Below are 23609 nucleotides of genomic sequence, written 5' to 3' on the forward strand. Positions count from 1 at the left end.
TAATAGCTTGCTTATAATTGCATGATGTATATGCTATTTTAAGAGGTTGTAGTGTATTATCTAGTCCCTCAGTTGCTTTGGAGGGACCCCTGCATAGTCATGAGGCATAGCCCATTCATTAAGGAAGTATGCCAGTCAATACTATATAGAAAAAGATGGCTACACTGGAATTTTTCCTCATTGTAGAGGAAATTTTAATTCTGCAACTTGGCTGCTCTGGCAAGGGATTACATCCAAAGATATGATCTGACTTGGAGTGCTAACACATTCTGGATGGCAGTATGAGGTGGCTGGAATACAGACATGCCCTTAGTACACACCTCTAATCCCTAACAATGAGAGTAAGGTTAGTTTATAAAAGGAAATAGCTATGTTTGAAAGTAACATCTAATTGAAGGTCAGACAGGTGGCAGATCAGAGAAAGCTTTAACAAAATGAATCAGAGATAGGATATGCCCAACTCTCATAAGAACATATAGGAAAGAGAGACACTTTAAGAGAACAGGATAAAGAGATAAGAGAACAGGAGAGAGAGAGAGAGAGAGAGAGAGAGAGAGAGAGAGAGAGAGAGGGGAGAGGACGATTATTGGAATACTTCTACAGAAACAGGTTGCAGGTAAAAACAGAACAAGCCAGAGAATGAGAAGGAACAATTAGAACAGATAGCCAGAGTTAGTTTGAGGTCAAGCAGAGCAATTCAGTAAGAAGCTGAGAGAAGGCAGTTTGAATTAGTCATATTGGAGAGGAGTTTGGGCCAGAACAGCTGAGTTGAACCAGCCAGCCAGAGTTCAGAAAGAGCTTAAAGGGTGAGCTTATTTAGCAGAAAGCCTACCAGATGACAATTATATCAAGTGAATAAAAGATACTTTATGCCTCATAGGCATGCTACCTTTAGATGAGTCAACTTAGTCGTGTGTCTTTTTCTTCATTTTAGGGACAAAGCAGCTGTTATTGTAGCAAGAAGGCCTACCATTCCACATCACCAAGGGTACGGATTGCTGTGCCAGTACATGCGAGGGTGCACCACACAGTTTATGTATCATTACCCACAGAAGCAACAATGAAAACTCAGTATATTACTTTTTTTAAAAATGCTGCATTGTGGGCTGGAGAGGTGGCTCAGTGGTTAAACAGATTGGCTGGTCTTCCAGGGGACCCAGGTTCCATTCCAAGCACCCACATGACAACTCACAGCTGTCTGTAATTCCAGTTCCAAGTGATCTGACACCTCACCCAGGCAAGCATGTAGGCAAAAAACCAATGCACAGGAAGCTAAACTTGTGAAAAAATGCTGTATTGTTATTTTAGATTGTTTTCTCCTCTCTGAGTGGAATAGAGAGAGAAGTCTTGAAGAGAAGGCTGGTTACTAATAAGATCCTTACATAAAAGTAGAAGAGATATTCTTCCTAACTTCTATGCAAATCTCAGTATCAAATATAGAAAATGGAAAAAAATAACATAGGGAAAAGGAAACTATTAACACGGTGAAGGAAAGGCCCATGGAATATATGGAAATCTTTGCCGGCTGTTCATTTTCCAAAGCATGAATATCTAGAATATTTAAATAACTGAAAAATCAATAAAGTAATAATCCATCCAACCATGATGTTGAACATGCTCTAGAATGTTCAAAAAGAATATACAAATATTTACCAGTTAGAGCAATAAAGAAAATGCTAATCAAATCTTAGAGATTCTGTCCTACACCTTATCAGATGGATGACATCAAAAAAACGAGAACCAAGAAAATCCATTGAGGAAGGGAGCTGATGGGCCCTTCTATGTGGCTGGGAAGAATGTAAATGACTTCAGCCGTTACAGAAATCAGCATGAACTTAGCTTCAGAAAACTAAAAGATAGTCTTTCCTTTTGATCCAGCTATTCTTTTCCTCCATATAGATGCAAAAGAATCAAAGTCAGTATAATGAAAGCATCTATATGTCTTAGAGTTTTACTGCTGTGAACAGACATCATGACCAAGGAAACTCTTATAAAGGCTAACATTTAACTGGGGCAGGTTTACAGGTTCAGAGGTTCAGTCCATTATCATCAAGGTGGGAACATGGCAGCATCCAGGAAGGCATTGTACAGGAGGAGCTGAGAGTTCTACACCTTCATCTGAAGACTGCTAGCAGAATACTGGTTTCCAGGCAGCTAGGATGAGGGTCTTAAAGCCCATGCCCACAGTGACACACTACTCCAACAAGGCCACACTTACTCCAACTCCTTCTAATAGTGCTACTCCCTGGGTTGAGCATATACATACCATTACACTATACATCCATGCTTTTTAAAAGTGCTTTTCACCATGTCCAAGATATGGATCAGCCTAGGTGCCAATCAATGGATAAATGGATAAAGTTAAGTATTGTATCTATTTAAGATAGGGTTTTATTTAAGACAAAGTCATATCATTTGCACCAAAATGGATGGAGCTAGGTGAAAATCAGCTTTTTAAACCCACAAAACTCCAACTCAGAAAGGCAAATAGCCTGATTGTTCCCCACAGATGGTATCTGATTTGGGGGAAAAAAACATAAAAGGAGAAGGGAGACTATTTAGGGGGCCAGAAAGGGAACAGAAGGGGCAGTGGGAGAGATAAGCGTGATCAAGAAACATTGTTTCTTTGTGGAAATGTCACAATGAGACTCTTACTGTTTAGAAAGTAGAGAAGAAGAGATACCCTTTTCAAGTGAAAACCAGAGCCCAGTAGCTGAAGTTACGTTCTAGGCATCATGTGACTGATTACGATCCACCAGCGTTTCCCCTTAACAACATACAGAAGTAAATATGGATTGTGAACAGAACCTTTTCTTTTACATGAAATCCATGGTTTCATTTACATGCTCTAATGATTTATTGGAGTTGGCTCTCATGCACAGGCAAGCAGCCTGTAGTTTTCATCTCCCTGGACTATTGCTTTAAGCTGGCTCCTCCCACATGCCATTGTTTAACTTTCCAGGAGATATTTAAGGGGCTGTAGCAATTTTGCTGGCTTTTATCCTGTGCAAACAGAAGACTCAAGGCCTGTTTTGCTGCATGAGTAACAAGCTATGAATTCTGTACCTCTGCGTGTAGTACTAAATGATGGTCACCTCATCCCTGTCCTGGGGTTTGGAACCACTGTGCCTGATAAGGTAACAATTGTTTTGGGCTGACGGGTTTATAGGAGAAGAGATCATCGATATGCATTTAGATTTGCTCCTGTTTGACTCAGGCTCACAGGGACTGCAGATTGGAGCTATTCATGTGTAACAGAGGAGTCAGACTTGTTACTGTTCCTTGGAGACTTATCATGTGGACAATATTATTCATTCTGGGCCCTGTTTCTCCTTTAGTTTCAGCCTGTTTGGCAATAAATGAAAAGCAATCAGTGCTACTGCTGTGCTTTGCGTTTGATTACAAAAAGATTAGTGACATGGATTATTTCTGCAATTCAAATAACTACTCCTCTCAGGTAGACACAAGCCAGAAAAAAAAATATTTGTGGTAGAATTTACTGGAGTTACTGTTTATGCCAAATGATTGGTTGAGGAGCAGGGGTTGAATCCACAGTACAAATTCCAGACCTGTGCTGAAATAGATTTTTTCCCTACTTTCACTTTAGAAGCATTTATCTAAAAAGAAAATAGAACACTATTTTGGGGGTGAATTATACTTTAACGAAGCAACTCTAAATCCCTGTTCCATGTTCCTATTCATTACATTTGAACCAAAATGCAACAGGAGGTTCTCCTGGGAAAACTTTTCCATTCTGATCTAGTCCTCTGGTTACTCAGCGAATGGCAAAGACTAGCACTTTTCTCATGCAGAAGACATGATCATAGAGACACTGTGACCTCTTCCACTAGGAATTTTTACTTCATAGCAAACATACCTAAAAGAGAGGTAAGGAACAAAGATATCGCAGCAGCTGTAGTCTCAGTAAATCTGTAGGAGTCAGTACAATTTAGAGAAGGGCAGGGTGGGATGGTTTCAATTGGAACTCAGTGAGTTCAGTGGTTAAGAGCACTGGCTCCTCTTGCAGAGGAACTGGGTTCAAGTCCTGGCACCCTCATGGTTGCTCACAGCTGTCTGAAACTCCAGGTCCAGAAGATCCAACATTCTCTTCTTGTCTCTGCTGGTAGCAGATGACAAGGGATACAAAGACATGCATGCAGGCAAAACACAGAAGACAAAATATTTTTTAAATGGAAAACCATGAAATATACTATTTTAGGTAGATTGAATATATTAGAGAAAACAATTCCTGAAAAAATTTGCAGGGTCCTTGATGAGTTTGATTGGCCCCCAGGATCACATGGCAGAAAGAGAGAATGGCCACTCACAGGTCTTCCTCAGACATCCAGATGTACAACACACACACATACACACACACACACACACACTCATATGCATGTGCACAAATAATAAAAAATATTAGAAACATTTTATAACTCACTTTCATTCTTGTTATCTTCTTTGTTGGTAAGATGAATCAGACCCATGCTATATTGAAAACAGACTCATTTTGGCTATATTTTCCACAAGTTGAATTTTTTAAAATTATGGAACATACATCTAAATTAGGCATATAGAACACTATCTAACATACTGAATTTTTACTTTTAACTGAAAACAACAATAACAACAACAAAAAGTGATGGGGAAGTTAAAACTGCCACATAAAACACAAGGATATTAGAGATAATTTTATCCAGTAGAGATAATGTGTGCATTCCTAGGAATGTTTCCTCTCACAATAGAACCAGAACAAATATTTATGTAAATAGGTTATTTCCATGTGACATTTGCCAGTTCATATAAACCTTCTAGAAATTCACAGCATTATTATTTCCATTTACTTGTATTAAATTCATCATTTTGAGTTCCATATAGTTTTAAGATAGCATAATAATTGCCTATATTTTGAAAGATTTATTTTAATTTCAATGTGTAAATGTCTGTGTGTGCATCTGGGTATATGGCTCCTGAGGCCAGAAGAAGGCACGGTATCTCGTGGAACTGGGGTGAGCCAGTTGTGAGCCGTCTGACATGGGTGAAGGGAAACCAGGCTAAGGGGTTAATGAGATACAGTCTCATGTTTTCTGAATTGTATAAAAATGCACGTCAAATTAACATGTGACATGGCATCTGTCTGTATCCAGCTATTTTTGCATTGCTAAACTGCTCAGAGTCAATAAATAAAACAATAGTGGTCATGTTTGAACATAACTCATGTTTTAGGCTCCACTCACAGTGATCTAATACAAAGATACATTGGAAAGGACTTCTAGCCACACCTCATCATAAAACCAATGATAAAAATGCACTTTGGTGAATTACTCAACAAAACAACATGTTTTTTTTTATTAATTTCTATTTATGCTAGTCATGCATGAGCTAGGTTTTCAACAGACTGAATGCAAAACATTGAAGAATGTTGCTAGTGTCCCCCACCCTTTTTTTCTGATCCTGAATCAATAAACAGAGGACTCTGATCATGACTCAAAGGTTTGAGTTTTCTGAGTAAACGGACATTTCGTTAAGCATTGTTGTCAAGTTGACTTCAATGCATGATGATCTTTATGAGCAGCTATGGGTATTTTATTATCTTCTTATAGCTTATTCGACATGAAAGAGTCTTGGGTTAGAATGCAATACACTGACAACAAATGTCAATGGTCACTTGTACTTGTTGATGTAGATGTAATTGGAGAATGACCTTTGTATTCCTTATGGGACTGAAAATAATTACTGCTGGAAAAATAGATGGGAGTGGGGGGAGCTATAAGATGTTATATAACCTTTGTAATTTCATTGAAAATCATCTGAAATTCTTATATAGAATAGTTTCCTGTTTTTTTCTTTATAATACCTGTGTGTGTGTGTGTGTGTGTGTGTGTGTGTGTGTGTGTGCGCGCGCGCGCGCGCGCGCGCACGTGCGTACACACATGCATGTTGGTATATACACGAGGAGGCCAGAGATCAACCTTGAGTGTTGTTCTCAAGGTATAATCCACATTGTTGTTTATTTGGGGCAGAATCTTTCACTGGCCTGGAACTCATCAGGCTGACTAAGTTGCCTGATAGATCCTTCTTTCTCTGCTTCTTCAGTGCCCGGATTACAAGTATGCACAGCTATACCAAATTTTTTTTACATGAATTCTGGGGGTCCACTTCAGGAGCTTATCTTGAACAGCAAGCATTTTACCAACTGAACCATTTGCCCAGTCCTAAAGCACATTTTAAAACATGTATTGAAACATGTGATACTAAAAGCAATAATAAGACACACCCAAATACAAAAATGGACTTTCCAAGGAAAAATCACCCATTGTCATCTTTATAATAGCCATATAAACTATTTAAGTGAAGTTATTATCTTCAGAGGGTTAATATACTATTTAAGAGAAGTTACTATCTTCAGAGGGTTAATAAGAAATGAGTTCATGGAGTGGGTTCTGAAATGCAGGGTCATAGATAAGGTGAATCTATTTCACATAGATCCATGAAACAGGACATCTTACCATATACGAAGATACAGTCTTGTTTGAGATGTCTAGAAAGTATTTGGGAAAAGAAACAATGTCTATTCAAGGTCATATATATGTCTGGACTTAATCTAATTTTATTGCTATTTTAATACAATATAGCTAAATATGAATATGCCACCATAGTACATGTTGCTAACTGTTATGGCATTCTTGATTTTCAGTTGATAAGAGGCTGACTCCAGGGTGAGAGGCTCCATTTTCTTCCTGTATTTCATCCCCATATGTTGTCCTATATTTCTATACCGACCCAATTCAGCTTGTTGAGTCCTTTGATCAAATGACTGTATTGGAAGATACTACTCAGAATTGACAATGTCAGTAATAGTGAGTGCTGTGGACTGAACATGTCTGTGAGGGATGCTCACCTCTAGGGCTGACTGAAAAAGACCCAGGGAAACTAATGAACTTGTCCCTACACATACATACTAACCTCAGAACAGGAGAAGTTTATTCATTGGAGAACCATTAACTGTTGAAAGAATAGAAAATACAGCCTAACTCCAGCCCTTTAAAAACACTTTGGAAGAACACTTCCAAATACTTCATATTCCAGAGTCCGCTCTTTGTGCTCTTTGTTAGAAACTAGGTAAAAGGTCACATTCCAGAGCCCGCTCTTTGTTCAGAGCGGGGCAAAAAGGCCTTGAATAGGTGATCCTGGCCTCACAAGGTAACTGGAAATGAGCTAAGCTTATCTTGCTTCTGTAAACTGCTTACGCCGTTACCCCTATCCAGGAGTTCACGCAGCTATAGACTCCAAGAAAATAGGAAACTAATTGGTCCACTGAGCGCGGGCTCCAATAATTTAAGCTGATTGGCCTAAAAACTATGGAGTGGTACAAATTGATTGGCTCGAACTTCTCAGGCTCTCCATGCTAAGAAATGATTGTTTTGTGATTCGCAGGCCTTGTTGTAAACTTATAAAAGTTGTCGCAAGTCGGCACTGGGGTCCACAGTCCTCTACCCCTGCGCCTGTGGAACCCAGAATTCTGGAATAAAAGAAATCCTCATGTTATTGCATCGAGACCATTTCTCGCAAGTGATTTGGGTGTCGCCTTCTGAGGCATGGGGTGCTGGGGTGCCCTGGGTTTTTGGGGGGTCTTACACTGTGTCTGAAATATCTTGCATTGCACAGATACTATTTTTGGTTGCTCTTTTAGGTTCCTAAAGATGAACTTACCAAGTCTACTAAAATAGCTATAGATGCTGGGTTGCGCCATTTTGACTCCGCTTATTTGTACCAAATAGAAGAGGAAGTGGGACAGGCCATTAGAAGCAAGATTGAAGATGGCACTGTGAAGAGAGAAGATATATTCTATACTTCAAAGGTATTTTGTCCATGGGATGCTTGGAGGTATATTTAATGTGGTAGAACTAACTGAAGAGGCAATATGTAAAAAAAAAAAAAAAAAAAAAAAGAGGCAATATGTATTTGGATCAATACCTGTTTCATACATCATTATTAAATGCTACAAGGTTTATTCACACACACACTCATGTGTTTAAGGTAGGATCAAAAATAGGTAACTATGTCTTTGTTACCACTGTGGAGTCAGAATGTATAACTTCCACATAAATATACTGTTCTGAGTCTCACGTTAAAGCAGAGTGGTTCAACATGAAATGTACAATCAGAGGGAACCTGTATTAGTTTGGGGTCTCTAGAGTCACAGAATGTATGGGCAGTCCCTATATAGTTAGGGAGTTTGTTGATGACTTACAGTCTATAGTCCAATTTCCCCAAAATGGGCAGCAGTAGCAGCCATAGATGGAAGTCCAAGGATCTAGCAGTTGCTCAGTCCCACAAGGCAAGCAAGCAAGGAAGAGTGAGTAAATCTTCCTTCTTCCAATGTCCTTATATATCTCCAGCAGAGGGTGTAGCCCAGATTAAAGGCTGTAGGTCTCCAACAGAGGGTATGGCCCAGATTACTGGCATGTGTGTCTCCAACAGAGGATGTGGCCCAGATTAAAGGTGTGTGCCTCTATGTCTTTAATCCCAGATAATCTTGAACTTGGAGATCTCCTTGTCTTAATCTTCTGAAATTCATAGCCACTATGCTTCAAGATCTCCATGCCAAGATCCAGGTCAGAAACTTATATCTCTGAGCCTCTAGATTAGGATCATAGATGAGCCTTCCAATTCTAGATTGTAGTTCATTCCAGATATAGTCAAGTTGACAACCAGGAATAGCCACTACAGAACTCAACCATGACCTAATTGTGACCACTGCTGAGGAACTGAAGGAGAATTTGAGAAGCAACTGTCACAGGGGACTTTAGGTTATAATGCTCCTGGGTGCCTATACTGGGCATTCTGTCGAACTTCTTTCAAGTTAATTAAGGGAGAGAAACAACAAACACCAGAGTCTTTCTCACCAGACTTGGTCAGAAGACAGTCTCGTGGACAAATGCAGGTATTTGCAAATGCCCTTGAGCATGCTGAACTCCATTGATGAGGAGGGGAAAAGAAGGAAACATCTTCCCTGAGGCATTTCTTAGGTAGATGGAGGCAGTGCCCCCCAGGAAAGTAAAGTTCTGTAGGGACAGAGTTCACACAGCAGGCTAGTATATCAAAGGCTACTAGACTCAGACTACCAGAGCCATAGCTCGAATAAGAGACCATTTATTCTAGAGCTGTTCAGAATAACCATGACTTAGAAACTTAGATTCAGGTTACCTCAAACTCTATGTTCTAACATAGAAACAGTTTTGTGAAGGTTATTATATTTTTACAAGATCAAGAAAATCATCAATCAACTTTAAACACATTGATGGATATGCCAGAGAGACAGGCACAGTGAGATGGTGTATTTTCTGTAGACCCAATATGCTATTGATAACATTCTTAGATTTTTGGATTGGTCAAAGTGAGTAGTCCCCTAAATTAATATATTCTCAAAGGATTTTTTATCTATTAGTCACAGAATGTTTGTTCTCACATAAAAATGGCAAGGAATGGCTGTTTCAGAGAGCTAGACTAGATAAGATAATTAACATTTGGACATGTAACACTCCAACCTTCCCACAGTGCTGAAGTTCTAAACAGTCAAGCAGTCTGCAAGAGTTTTTGTTCACAAAAAGGATAGCTAAAGTATATTCAGTTAAGTTCAGCACACACTCACATGGATCCAAAGTGGTTTTCCTACAACCCTCAGCTGTGTCTCATGAGTGAACGCTAGCTCTTCTCTGTGTGAATGGGTGAGTGACTTAGAACAAGCCTGTGTGTTACTTTGAAAGCTGAATATTATTATTAGAGAAAACAACTCTTTCTTTTAAACAGTCCATTCCATGTTCGATAGCTAACTGATGAGAGCCTAATATGTAATGATGTTCAAGTGATACAGCTGTGTGGCAGGGCACTGGACTACATTCTCAGGGAAGTTTACATGTGAAAAACCAAGGAAAAGGAAGGAAAGCAGGGAGTGTGTTTCCAAGTGTAGAAAAATGTCTCCACATTAGATAAAGCAACCCATCCAAAGTGGATGAACTCTGAGGTTAAAGTCTCATTCTTTAACATTGGCAGCTTTGGAGCACTTTCCATCGACCAGAATTGGTCCGATCGTGCTTGGAAAAGACACTGAAGAACACTCAATTGGACTATGTTGATCTTTACCTTATTCATTTCCCAATGGCTTTGCAGGTGAGTAATTGCTATGTTTAAAATTATCTCACTAGTTATGCCACTATAACCAATGGCAATTTAAGATTTATATTCTTGAGTGAATGTATGGATTATCATTTTAATAAAAATCCTAAACAGTAACCCTAAGTCCCATTTCCTAATGTTATATTTGAAGCCTTAAAACCATGCTTCCTGCTTGTGAAAGAAAATAATTTAGCTGTCATTTGCATTAGAAACTTGGAAAAGAAACCAATAGCTACATTCAAGGCATAGTTCTGGTTTGCTCCCTATTTGTGTGTGTGTGTGTGTGTATGTGTTTATGTTTATGCAGGTGCACATATGTGTTGTTGCACATTGCATGTGTGTGCTTATGCATATGAAAGACCGAACATAGTCACTAATGTTCTTCAGATGCCATCCACAATTTGAGACGAGGTCTGTCATTGCCCTAGAATTCTGTACAGGCTAGACTGACTAGCCCGGTTTCCCAGGAATCCACCTGTCTCCACCTTCCCACAGATAGGATTGCCGACGTGCACCACCACACCTGGGTTTAACTTTTCTCTTTTTGTTGCTTTATGTAAGTTTCTGAGTTTAAACTCAGGTCATTCAGGCTTTCCAGCCTAATGCTTTATCCTCTGGACCATCCCCCTCAGCTTGCCTTAGTCTTTGGAAGGTGTTTACTTGTAGTTGTGGAGATTAATTCAACTGCCACACATATGCTTCACGCTGAGATCACATCATCTCTCGTAACTGCGTTCTGAGAGGAGATCTGGTGGTACACACCCTGGGCAGCTGTCCTCCTTCATTTTAGCTGTCCATTTGACAGTGCCCAAAGTCATCTGAGGGAGTCTCAGTTGGGGAATTGCTCAGATCACATTTGCGGGAGGCTTGGAGAGATGATCTTGATTATAGGTTTCTGTGAGAGGGTCCACCGCAGTGTGAGAAGTGCCACCCCTCTGCGGGCAGGCGGGCGGTCTTGGCCTGTATAAGGAAATTAGCTGATGACCAAGGAAGGGGGCAGATGTGTAAAAGGCATTTCTCCATCCTTTAGGCTGCAGGTTTTTTGTTTGTTTGTTTGTTTGCTTTTTGAATCCCAGTCCTACCTTCTCTCAATGATGGGTCAAGATGTAGAAATGTAAGAGATTAAGTAAACCCTTTCCTCTCCAGTTTTTTTTCAGTCATGGTGTTTATCTCAGAAACAGAACACAAACTAGAATGTCTGGTTCCCATATAACCAGCCCTTGGAGATTTGGCGAATATTATTTCTTCTCATAGCTTCACGGTGGGGTTTTATAGATGGCTCTTAGCCCATAATAACTGTATTATGCAGAACTCTCGCTATTAAAATTATCAAAACCTTAAGTTAGTTTGTGCAATGGAGGTGATTATGTTACATAACTAGGAAGTCTAAGCCATGACAACTATGTTTAAAGGCACAAAGTAGCCTCAGCTTCAGAGATATTTTCTCTATCTCGTAGCTCTACATCATGTTTATTTAGTTTGGGGCTATCATTTGCTATTGGTAGAAAATAAGGACTTGTGGCAATTCAAGAGTCATGCTTAGTAAAACTTGAGAGCTATTCTGGTTTTCTAATTCCACCTTAATCCTGAAAAGAAAGTCTGACTGATGTCCCAGTTTAATTGTGCACGCCTTTACACAATCATATTTCTGTCCACTGGGATAAGGACCTGTTTTGCTCAAGTGATGAATGTAATCCATTATTACAAGATATAAGGTCTATCTGATTTACCAAAAAAGATAGAGACATTTTCCTATAGGGAAATATAAGGGCTGAAATAATAACAAAAATCATTCAAGACACCATTTTCTCCCATTTTCCCCATGGGGGAAAAGCATTTCTAATCATATGGAAAATAGAAAAGGTTAGAGGATGCCAGTCTTTAAAGAGTAGTCCCTTGTCACTCCAAATGCCAAGTATCTAAAATAATATCCTACTTACTCAGCAAGGCTTCCTAGGCTAGACTTTGAAGGACTTGACAGTGTGGCGAAGTATGGTAACCTGACTTCAGAAAGGTCTCTAGAATGAATGATTCTATTCCAGCCTGGAGATAAAATATTTCCACGAGATGAACATGGGAAACCGTTGGCTGAAGTAGTGGATCTCTGTGCCACATGGGAGGTGAGTTGTTGGATGAAAGAGCACAAAGGGGGCAGTGGGAGAGAGTGCCAGGTATGATGTCCACCTGTGAGAGCAGAAAGTACCTTGCTTGATCTAGAATTGCTTAACTTTCACAAATGGTGCTATGGGAGATTCCAGAGGGATTTCTTGTTGGAATGTACTAGGAGAGAAAAACTGAGCTTAGGAGTCTCTTTCCAACCACATGTTGTAATGTCAGTTCTTTCTTTCTTTCCTTCCTTCCTTCCTTCCTTCCTTCCTTCCTTCCTTCCTTCCTTCCTTCCTTCCTCTCTCTCTCTCTCTCTCTCTCTCTCTCTCTCTCTCTCTCTCTTTCTTTCTTTTCCTTCCTTCCTTTTTTCTTATTAAATATTTACTTTATTTACATTTCAAATAATATCTCCTTTCCTCCTTATCCCTCCTCGGAAAACCACCGATCCCATCCCTCCTCATAGTGGAGTATGTGTCCTAATTACATGTTGGAGCATCTTCTGAGTATATGCCCAGGAGTGGTATAGCTGGGTCCTCGGGTAGTGCTATGTCCAATTTTCTGAAGATCTGCCAAACTGACTTCCAGAGTGGTTGTATCTGCTTGCAATCCCACCAGCAGTGGAGGAATGTTCCTCTTTCTCCACATCCTCTTCAGCATTTGCTGTCTCCTGAGTTTTTGATCTTGGCCATTCTGACTGGTGTGAGGTGGAATCTCAGGGTTGTTTGATTTGCATTTCCCTGATGATTAAGGATGTTGAACATTTCTTTAGGTGTTTCTCAGTCATCCAGTATTCCTCAGTTGAGAATTCTTTGTTTAACTCTATATCCCATTTTTTTTTTTAAAAATAGGGTTATTTGGTTCTCTGGAGTCTAAATTCTTGAGTTCTTTGTATATATTGGATATTAGCCCTCTTTCATATGTAGGATTGGTAAAGATCTTTTTCCTATCTGTTTGTTGCTGTTTTATCCTATTGACAGTGTCCTTTGCCTTATAGAAGCTTTGCAATTTTATGAGGTCCCATTTGTCAATTCTTGATCTTAGAGCACAGGCTATTGGTGTTCTATTCAGGAAATTTTCCCCTGTGCCCATGTGCTCCAAGCTCTTCTCCACTTTCTCTTCTATTAGATTCAGTGTATCAGGTTTTATGTGGAAGTCCTTGATCCATTTGGACTTGAGCTTTGTATAGGGAGATAAAAATGGATCAATTTGCATCCTTTTACATGTTGACTGCCAGTTCACCATTTGTTGAAAAGGCTATTTTTTCCCCTGGATGGTTTTAGCTCCGTTGTCAAAGAACAAATGACCATAGGTGTGAGGGTTTGTTTCTGGGTCTTCAATTCTATTCCATTGATCTACCTGCCTCTCATTGTACCAGTACCATGCAGTTTTTATCACTATTGCTCTGTAGTATTGCTTGAGGTCAGGGATGGTGATTCTGCCAGAAGTTCTTTTATTGTTGAGAATAGTTTTCACTATCCTGGGTTTTTTGTTATTCCAGATAATTTTGGAAATTGCTCTTTCTAACTGTATGAAGAATTGAGTTGGGATTTTGATGGGGATTGCATTGAATCTATAGATTGCTTTAGGCAAGATGGCCATTTTTACTATATTAACCCTGCCAATACATGAGCATGGCAGATCGTTCCATCTTCTGAGATCTTCAGTTTCTTTCTTTAGAGACTTTAAGTTCTTATCATACAGATCTTTCACTTGTTTGGTTAGAGTCACACCAAGATATTTCATATTGTTTGTGACTATTGTGAAGGGTATCATTTCCCTAATATTTTTCTCAGTCTCTTTATTCTTTGAGTATAGGAAGGCTACTGATTTGTTTGAGTTAATTTTATATCTAGCCACTTTGTCGAAGTTGTTTACCAGGTTTAGGAGTTTTCTGGTGGAATTTTTGGGGTCACTTAAGTATACTATCATATCATGTCAGCTATTTCTTAAGGCCACAGGGATTCTTTTTTGCTTTCTTTTCCTCTGTCTTTTGTTTTCTCCACCAATTCTTTGCCTCTAGACGGAGCCAGCAGCTCCCTCAGCATTGCTTGAAAGCATCCCCTTTAACACCACTTCTTGGAACAACTGCACAATTTACCCTCCACCCTTTCTTTCTCTGTAGGCCATGGAGAAGTGTAAGGATGCAGGGTTGGCTAAGTCCATCGGTGTGTCCAACTTTAACCGCAGGCAGCTGGAGATGATCCTGAACAAGCCAGGGCTCAAGTACAAGCCTGTGTGTAACCAGGTGAGCCCTTTCCACCTCTTGGCCTTTTATGCCTAAATTTGTTCTTCCTGTACCAGTGATTTGTTGTCTAGTCCTGTTCATTTAGCTTTCATGGGATGGAATTTCTAAGAATGGAGTCTCTCTTAGAGGACAAAGAAGTCTCTTCATTGTCACTCTGCTCGAGAAAGACAGTGGACCACTTGAGGCTGCCACCTGGTTAATTGGATATAAGGAAGTAGAAGAGAGAAACACTGTCAAAGTTGTGACTTCTGAGAACAAGTTGCTTTTCCTCTTCATCTATGAGAATTGGTTGGAGTAAGAGTGATGCTGTGGAGGGAACTGTGCACAGGAGGAAAGTTCCTGTAAACACAGCTTGGGCATGAAACAGTGATAAAGTCCGAGTAAACACCAATGATGCAACCATTGATGCTAGATGGCAGTACCCTTGGTCCTGATGCATCCAATTTCAGGTGTATCACCAAAGTCATAGCTACAGAGAAGTTAACTGGCAGCTATCAGAGTCATACACATTTGTGAGAAATCTTATCTGGTTATGATGAAGCCATATTGGGGAATTTTGGGCAGAGTACTTTGAGCTGATCTTACGACTGACCATGTATTACATAGTCGATTCCTTCCAGCTTTCCAACAGCAAATCAACTGTTTACACACATACACTCACACACACACACACACACACACACACACACACACCAGCACATATATGGAAGTCAGGAAATTGTAGGAATTGGTTGGTTCTCTCTTTTCACCATGTGGGTCACAGGAGTTGAAATCAGCACTTGATGGCAAGAGATTTAATCTGCTAAACCATTGCACCATTATCTATATAAGATAACGTAAATATTAATAGTTTGCCTTTGAATACCGATGTTCTGACTAAAGTATTAAACTAAAGATCAGCACGAGCAAACAGATTTGGGTACTCTCTTTTCTCCTCTGTATTGTGATGGGCTTACAGACTTCTTACATTAATGCAGATGCTATCCGATTGGTACTTTGTCTTCTCACATGCCATTATGAGACTTTGGCCAAATTCTTGCCTCTACTGTGGTTTACTATACAAGCTTGCAAGAATCCTTTTGTTGTACCTGCTCTGGAATCTGCCAAGCCTAAACAAATATGTTTAGTTTGGTAACAATTTTCTAGATCTAACTCTCAACTGACTTAGAGGAGTAGGTATTTAAATTTCTGAGAAGATCTGAGATGATATTGACTAGTAAAAGATTATTTAGCATCTAAGAAATGGCCCATAGAACTGTTTCTTCTCAGGTATATTTATATTTTTTTCTTTTCTAAATTCTTTGTTTATATACTTTTAAAAAAAATTTCTATAAGAAAGACATATTAAATTCATTTTGTTAAAATAATTGCTACTTAATGTTTTTTTCACTTCAAATTTCATATTATACTTTTTAAGAATTCAAGTTCTCTCATTTTGGTGTTTCCATTTTGTATTCATACAAAGCTTCATATAATCTGTCTTTTATTAGGTAGAATGTCATCTTTATCTCAACCAGAGCAAAATGCTGGACTATTGTAAGTCAAAAGACATCATTCTGGTTTCCTACTGCACATTGGGAAGTTCACGAGACAAAACCTGGTCAGTACCAAATTCGACAGCGTATCTCAAGCATCATTGTTGAAATATGTTTAATTCTATAACAATGTCTAGATCTAACTTTAATTGGACTTAAAGGGATTGGTATTTAAATTTCGGAGAAGATCTGAGATGATATTAACTTTATCAACCCAGGGGAGAACATCTATGGTCTAGATACCTGTTTTGTTACCCTCCTAACACAAAGGAAATTTGAATTTCAGGAGTTCAGCTTTTTTTTTTTATAACTTTCCCTTTCAGGGTGGACCAGAAAAGTCCAGTTCTCTTAGAGGATCCAATTCTTCGTGTCATGGCAAATAAGTATAAGCAGACACCAGCACTGATTGCCATTCGTTACCAGTTGCAGCGTGGGATTGTGGTCCTGGCCAGGAGCTTCAATGAGAATCGGATCAAACAGTTCTTGCAGGTGATGACAGGACTATGGAAGAACTTGTGGAGTATTGTCTTAGTTACAGTTGCTATTGGTGTCACGAAGCATCATGACCAAACACAACTTATGGAGGAAAGGGTTTGTCTTACACTTCTACATCACAGTTAACCACCAAAGAAAGTCAGAACAGGAACTCAGACAGGGTAGGAAGCTGGAGGCAGCAATCGATGAAGGGCCCTCGGGGTGCACTGCTTACTGGACTGTTTCTCATGGCTTGCTCAGCCTGCTTTCTTAAAGAACCCAGGGCCACCAGCCCAGGGATGGCACCACTCACAATGGGCTGGGCCTGATCACTAATTAAGAAGATACATTACATCTGGATCACATGAGGCATTTTCTCAGGTGAAGTTCCCTCCTTTCAGATAACTCTAGCTTGTGTCATGTGTGACGTAAGAGAAGCCAGTACATATCCTTAACATGGGGCCTCCATGATCTCTCAGAATCTTTCTGTGCCTTTTCAGGAGTCAGTGTTTCTTTCCACCACGGGTTCCAGGCATTGCATTCAGGTCTTACAGCTTTTACTTGCTGAACCATTTTGCTGGCCTGGACTGAATTTTGCCATGTCTGTTCTGTCCACTTTTACATTTGTAAGAGAGTGAGGCTTCTCTACTGATCAGGCTGTTATCAGTACTGCCTAAGCTATCCTTCAGATAGTTTTCATTTTATTCTTTAGCTAACTAGCTTCGGATTCATCTTGTTACACAGGACAATTGTTGTGGAGTGGGGTATTCTAAAGATGGCTGCCAGTTCCTTCATTTACAGGGTTATTTAACAAACCTTGCCCCTCTCTCTCCCTCTGTCCTTCTTCCTCTCTCTCTCTCTCCCTCTGTCCCTCTCCTTCTGTCCCTCTCCCTTTCCCTCTGCCTCCCCCCCCTCTGTCTCTGTGTGTGTGTGTGTGTGTCCCCATGGTATGGCATGTGCCATGGATGTCAGACAACCTGGGGTGTCCGTTTTCACTTTTCACCTTGTTTGATACAGAGTCCCTCTTGTGCATGCCTGACGTAGGGTTAATTGGATGTCATAATTTGGTTTCTGTTGCTGGCATAATACCATGACCAAAAGCAACTTGGGAGCGGAAAGGGTTTATTTGGCTCACACTTCAAAAACACAGTGCATCTTATCCTTAATAGTTTTATCAGCGGTTCAGATCAGCACTATAGATTCACATGATCATTAGTCTGAATATGTTGGGAGCTAGTGATGATAATTTTCGTGTTTAATCTCCCTAACTGAGATAAGATGTTTTAAAGCCAATTCTGATGCTCCTTGCTGATGACTTCATTAGAATTTGACAATTGATAAATTAAACTATAGAAAACTAATTGTATCATTGTATTACTAATGGGATATAGGAGTCTCTGTCCATATGTCTTACTAAACTCTATTGTTAAAATTCAGTTTTTAATAATTATTTTCAGTATTCTAAGTTCATTCTGTTTGTTCTCTAGTTTTTCTTTGGCTTGTAGTTGTGTGGTTTCAATCTCTTATATAAGAATATGAGTTTATTTCTTTTCCTCCTGTTATTCTTTAATAATTTCGATATTTTGTTTGATATCTTAAAAATATTTGGGACATGTCTCCTGTGTTTTCAATATTGCTACTACAACACTTTGATGAACTCACTTGGATTTTCCAGACTAGCATTATGAATAAGAAAGTAATAAAATTTCTACTTCTGTGATAGGTTTTTGAATTCCAGTTGGCTTCAGAGGACATGAAAATCCTGGATGGCTTGAACAGAAATTTAAGATACAATCCTGCAACGTAGTAAGTAACTTTGGTCATTACACTGCTTTTAGTTGCTTTTTGAGTAGTACTGTAATGTGTTAAAAGTTACCTCAATATTCATAATGTGAAGGCTCGTGTGAGTTGGGAACGAGCGTCTCTGGGAGTTCTTACGGATTATCTCCAGAGCTCTGTTCAGTGGTGGAACTAGGGCCAGCTTTTCTCACCTGTGCCCCTCTGCACCATCTCATGCCACTGACCTTCTGGATAATACCATATCTTCACTGAAACCAAGCCTCTGTGTAGGTTCCTGTCTTCTGCAGCTATGTCATGGGACATATACTTTGCCATATAGAAAAATTAAATGTTTCTGAAAGTAAGCTGATGATACCTGCTTCCCCCCATTTCACAGTTTTTCTTTTAACCCAACCCAAGGCATTGTTTTCAATGTTATTGTCCCAGTTAGACCCTCCTTATCTCTTTCATATGGAATTGTTTTTTTTAAAGATTTATTTATTTATTTCATGTATGTGGGTATACTGTCACTGTCTTCAGACACACCAGAAGATGGCATCAGATCCCATTACAGATGGTTGTGAGCTACATGTGGTTTCTGGGAATTGAACTCAGGACCTCTGGAAGAGCAATCAGTGTTCTTAATTGTCGAGCCATCTCTTCAGTCCGACCTCATATGGAATTGTTAATTACACCTTTAAAATTGGTGTTTTTAGTAGGTTCAGGCCTCTCAGTTCCTTTTGCTTCACATTAGTTCAGCACTCAAAGCTACATTTATATGAAATCGAGCTGATCTTTGAGAGATGAAGAGAAACTACTGTTTTACAGGCACACAGAGATCTCATGCAGAGAACAGAGATATCTTAGATTAGTGAGATAAGAAACCAAAGGAAGATCTTCAAGAGATTCCCACTGTTGGAAAAATATGAAGCCAACAGATGGTTTCTAGTCTTCCTTTCTGCTATAAGGTTGTGGGAACTGATCAATGACATACTCTATAAATCAGGGTAGACAGGAGTATTTCTTCTGATCATGGGAATTTTAATTCACACTTGAAATAATAGAATGTCCATGAAGTGAGAGTAACCCAATGGAAAATTATATGTGCCTTAAAATAGCAGATGCAGCATTAATAATCTTTGGATTTGTACAAACGACAGATAAGAATTAAGTAGAGACTATAATGCAAAAGTAGAATTGCAAACAAAGAGGAATTATTCCTATCTTTTAAGAATGATTGTTGTCAGTTATATTTTGTGTCACTAGTAAAGTATGAACATCACCAAATTCCAAATTATGCTTCTGGAGTAAGGAACTCAAAATTCTTAAACTGGGCATGGTGGTACACAACTGTAACTCTAACACTAGGTGGTGAAGACAAGACCGTCATAATCTCAACATCATTGTCAGTATATATGAGTTTGAGGCCAGTCTGGGTTATGTGAGACCCTGACTATAAAATTGAAAAATTTTCCATTTATAAACTTAACATATTAAGTATCTGTGTTAGGGTTGCTATTGCTGTGAAGATAAAGCGTGACCTAAGAAACTTGGGTAGGAAAGGGTTTATTGAACTAGCCTTTAGTACTGCCCAACATTTATTTGGACTTACCTTTAAAACAAGGAATTAATTTCTTACATTATGCATTCTTATTTTCTAATTTTAGTTTTGGTGATCATCCCAATCATCCTTTTATTGATGAATATTAACTCGGTGGCCTTTGTCAGCATTTCTATCAGAAGATCTGTTTATGCATTGTGATATGAGAGGTATCTTGGATACTGGTGACTCAAGACATCCCTTCTCATCAGATCACTGTGTCTGTTAATTCACTGTCAGCTGGAGCAAAGTCCAAAGAGCTATGAGGGTAGCCATATTTTTGTCATACTCTGAAATGGAACATCAAGTTGCTTTTCCTATTCTTGTGTTTTTAGTGATTCATTCATTTTATTTTACATATATGAGTGTTTTACTTACATGTGCATATATCTCATAAATGTCTGTGTCCATGCAGAAAAGAAGAATGTTACAGGTCACTTGGAATTGGTGATTGTGAATCACCATGTGGGTACTGGGAGCCAAAGCTAAATTTTCTGTAAGAGCAAAAGTGCCTTTAAACCCTGAGCCATCTCATTAGGTCCCACCCTAAAGATTTTTTTCTTTTCTTTTTTTTCTTTTCTAAATTCTTGCCTGCTACTATTTCTGTGACTTCAATTTTTTGTTTTCTTCTGACTTCTGGCAACAATCTGATTTGCTAGAAGTCTTAGGCATGAAGTGGGAGTCAAGGACAGTCATTGCAAAAGCAATTCTGGGTGGGGGTTGAAGGGATTTTCAGCATTCAGGGAATTAATTGTTAGAGGTTATGGTTAAGTCAATATTCCTCATGTCCTTTGAGGAAGAAGAAAATACTCAATAGCGCTTCCCGTTTTCTTAGGTTGGAGGTAAGGCACATGTGGCAGGAGTGACCAAGAGACCCAGGGTTCTCTCCAACAGCCCAAGAACCAGAGCTCCAAGAGCCTGGAGAGTAAGTTCTCCTTGTGGGAAGGTTGGGAAGTTGGTAAGAAGAGAGCTAATCTAAAAGCATCACCATGACTCATATGTGAGGAGGTTGAGAAGAAAGTTGAATATATCTCTGCTTGGGGAATATATCATCATTTTTGGTAATTACACATGACCAGTAAAAGGGAAATCTGCATATTTCATCCAAGACAGACAGCTAGACTTGATATTTATATTTTCAAGGGTTTCAGCAGTTGTATTATTGAGCTATGGCAAGAAAAACCAATTCACATGAGTATAAATTTCATATTCATCAAATTTGATCAGACTTAAAAATTGATTTTGTGAAACTTGATTTTATATGTTTATAGGTAATCAAGTCAGACTTACAAAAGAAGATATCAAAGTTCCTAAATTTTGTAGTCAAATTAATATTAAAAGATCATATCTGATAAAACAAATCATTTAGATTTTCAGAAATTAATTGAAATACTGTATTTGAATCAGCTGTGTTTTAAAGGTTGTTAACATTTGATGGTATCTTTTGCACAAAGAATTATCTTAAGAGAAATCAGAGAGGAAAGATAGTATGAATGAGTCTTTGTAGAAGGTTCAGAAGAATGTAGAGGCAAATATTATTTAGGATACAGTTAGATTTATATATTTCATTAATAAATGCCTCAACTAAGAACTTTTTGAGACAGTTTCCCATTACATACCCCTGACTGGTGTGGCACTTGCTATGTAGACCAGAATGTTCTGGAACTCACAGATCCACCTAGGATTCTTGTCTCTAGAATGCTCAGATTAAAGACATAATCTATCTATCTATCTATCTATCTATCTATCTATCTATCTATCTATCTATCTATATCTTTCTATTTGATGACTCTTAGAGAAAAAGAAAATAATTATCAAAAAGCAATAAAATTACTAGTTATTTATTGATAATTCTTTAAAATATGAATAATACAATAAAATTCTATAAATTTATTGAAATGTGCTGATACAGTGAAACTGTCATGTTTTTATTAACAAGTGGAATAACATATATGAATGTTATAACAGGGACTATGAAATGTCTTGAAATGTATTAAACGACAGATTAAAAAGTAGACATTGGGGCTAGGGAGATGGCTCAGAGGTTAAGAGCACTGGCTATTCTTCCGAAAGTCATGAGTTCAATTCCCAGCAACTACATGGTGGCTCACAACCATCTATAATTGGATCTAATGCCCTCTTCTTGTGTCTGAAGACAGTGACAGTGTACTCATATATACAAAAATAAATAAATCTTAAAAAATGTAGACACTTATATCATGATCACAGTCTCAACGTAAATGGGCTCAATTTACTTTGCTGACCCAAGTTCTAAACCAACCAACATTTCCAATGCTATAGCAAACACATGCTTAGACTTACTCTTTTTTGGAGGTTGATAAGGGGATTGGATAAAAATTTTACATAACATTGATAAGTCATAATAAAGTTACTCTTAAATAGATTTATGGAGAAGTTTGTATTCTATATAACAAGGCTGACTTGGAGCATTATAAAGAATATATAGAAATTAAATATATTAGGACTGGAGTGATGGCTTATTCAGAGAAATGCTTGCTTTGAAACCATGAAGACTGGAGTTTGACCCCAAACCCACATTTCATAAGCCAGGAATGGCAACACGCCACTTGTAAATTTAGTGTTGGGGAGGCAGAGACAGGTGTATTCATGGCTTTGCTTCCTAGCCTACTTGGCAGATTCCAGAGCAGTGAGAGATCAAGCCAATAAAACAACAAAAATAAAAACAAAACCCCAAACAGAAAAATGAACAGCACCTTAAAAATAACAAACAAGGTTCTCCTCCATCTTCCACACACTCACACATGCTCGTGTTGTACACATGTGTACAACTAAATTAAATATGCCAGTTAGAATAAAAGCAGCATATCCAGTGTAGCATGGAGACAGGGCAGAAGTTCATCTATCTTGTAGTTTTGCTGAGGCCATTTTAGGTTTAACTAGAAGGTGATCTCCTTTCACAACTTGCTATTCTAGGAACCTATGGTCAAGATGTTCCAGCTACATTATCTCAGTTTCTGTTAAACTGCTTGAAATTTCTAAGAAACCGCTAAACAAAAGAACAAAATATAGTTCTTTTTTAATCTTTAAAAGCATCTTGTTCTAAATGCTCAGCACTGCTCATGGGTCCTGAATACCTGAGTGTAGCCCCAGTCAGCTGGAATAAAGGTTTTCAGTTGGCTATAGACTGTGTCTGAGTGGTCTTCTCTGGTGGGTACTACATAACAGCAGAACCATACTACTCTGGCTATGCATATTTGGAAATTGTAGGTGTATATTTAGACAATCATTTCACATATTAATGAACTGGTTACAATATAGTTAAACATTTACTCAGCAGAAAATACCGTAATATTTTCAAAGGGAATAAAGTGTATTTTTATGTTTCCCATATAGAGAAGGTCATTACATTCATGAAATGTGGAGGACAGGCATGAAGAATTTCATTACAATAAGAGTAGATCCAGGCATGTTGTCACACATCTGTATTTTTAGCTCTTGGAAGGCAGAGAAAGGAATACCAGGATTTAAAAGTCATCCTCAACACTGCTATACCACTCCTGGGCATATACCCAGAGGATTCTCCAGCATGTAATAAGGATACATGCTCCACTACGTTCATAGCAGCCCTATTTATAATAGCCAGAAGCTGGAAAGAACCCAGGTGTCCCTCAGCAGAGGAATGGATACAGAAAATGTGGTATATATACAC

At 38.7% G+C, this 23609-nt stretch overlaps 1 protein-coding gene across 1 annotated transcript; it reads left to right on the forward strand.

Moving 5' to 3' along the window:
* Positions 1-3015: 3015 nt before the first annotated feature.
* Positions 3016-23082, forward strand: LOC127665259 (3-alpha-hydroxysteroid dehydrogenase). Its single transcript, XM_052157719.1, has 9 exons — positions 3016-3137; positions 7694-7861; positions 10057-10173; positions 12222-12299; positions 14408-14530; positions 16021-16130; positions 16389-16554; positions 18263-18345; positions 19986-23082. The coding sequence occupies exons 1-9, from the start codon at positions 3054-3056 to the stop codon at positions 20026-20028; spliced, it is 972 nt and encodes a 323-aa protein (XP_052013679.1). The 5' UTR covers positions 3016-3053; the 3' UTR covers positions 20029-23082.
* Positions 23083-23609: the final 527 nt, after the last annotated feature.

This window comes from Apodemus sylvaticus, chromosome 14, assembly GCF_947179515.1.
Source record: "Apodemus sylvaticus chromosome 14, mApoSyl1.1, whole genome shotgun sequence".
In the NCBI taxonomy this organism is placed as follows: Eukaryota; Metazoa; Chordata; class Mammalia; order Rodentia; family Muridae; genus Apodemus; species Apodemus sylvaticus.

Excerpts from the sequence above, each read along its gene's own strand:
- LOC127665259 (XM_052157719.1), top strand. The coding sequence starts at position 3,054 with ATGAATTCTGTACCTCTGCGTGTAGTACTAAATGATGGTCACCTCATC. Across the intron at positions 10,174-12,221 it reads ATTTCCCAATGGCTTTGCAG|CCTGGAGATAAAATATTTCC; the intron begins GTGAGTAATTGC and ends ATTCTATTCCAG. Across the intron at positions 16,555-18,262 it reads GGATCAAACAGTTCTTGCAG|GTTTTTGAATTCCAGTTGGC; the intron begins GTGATGACAGGA and ends CTTCTGTGATAG.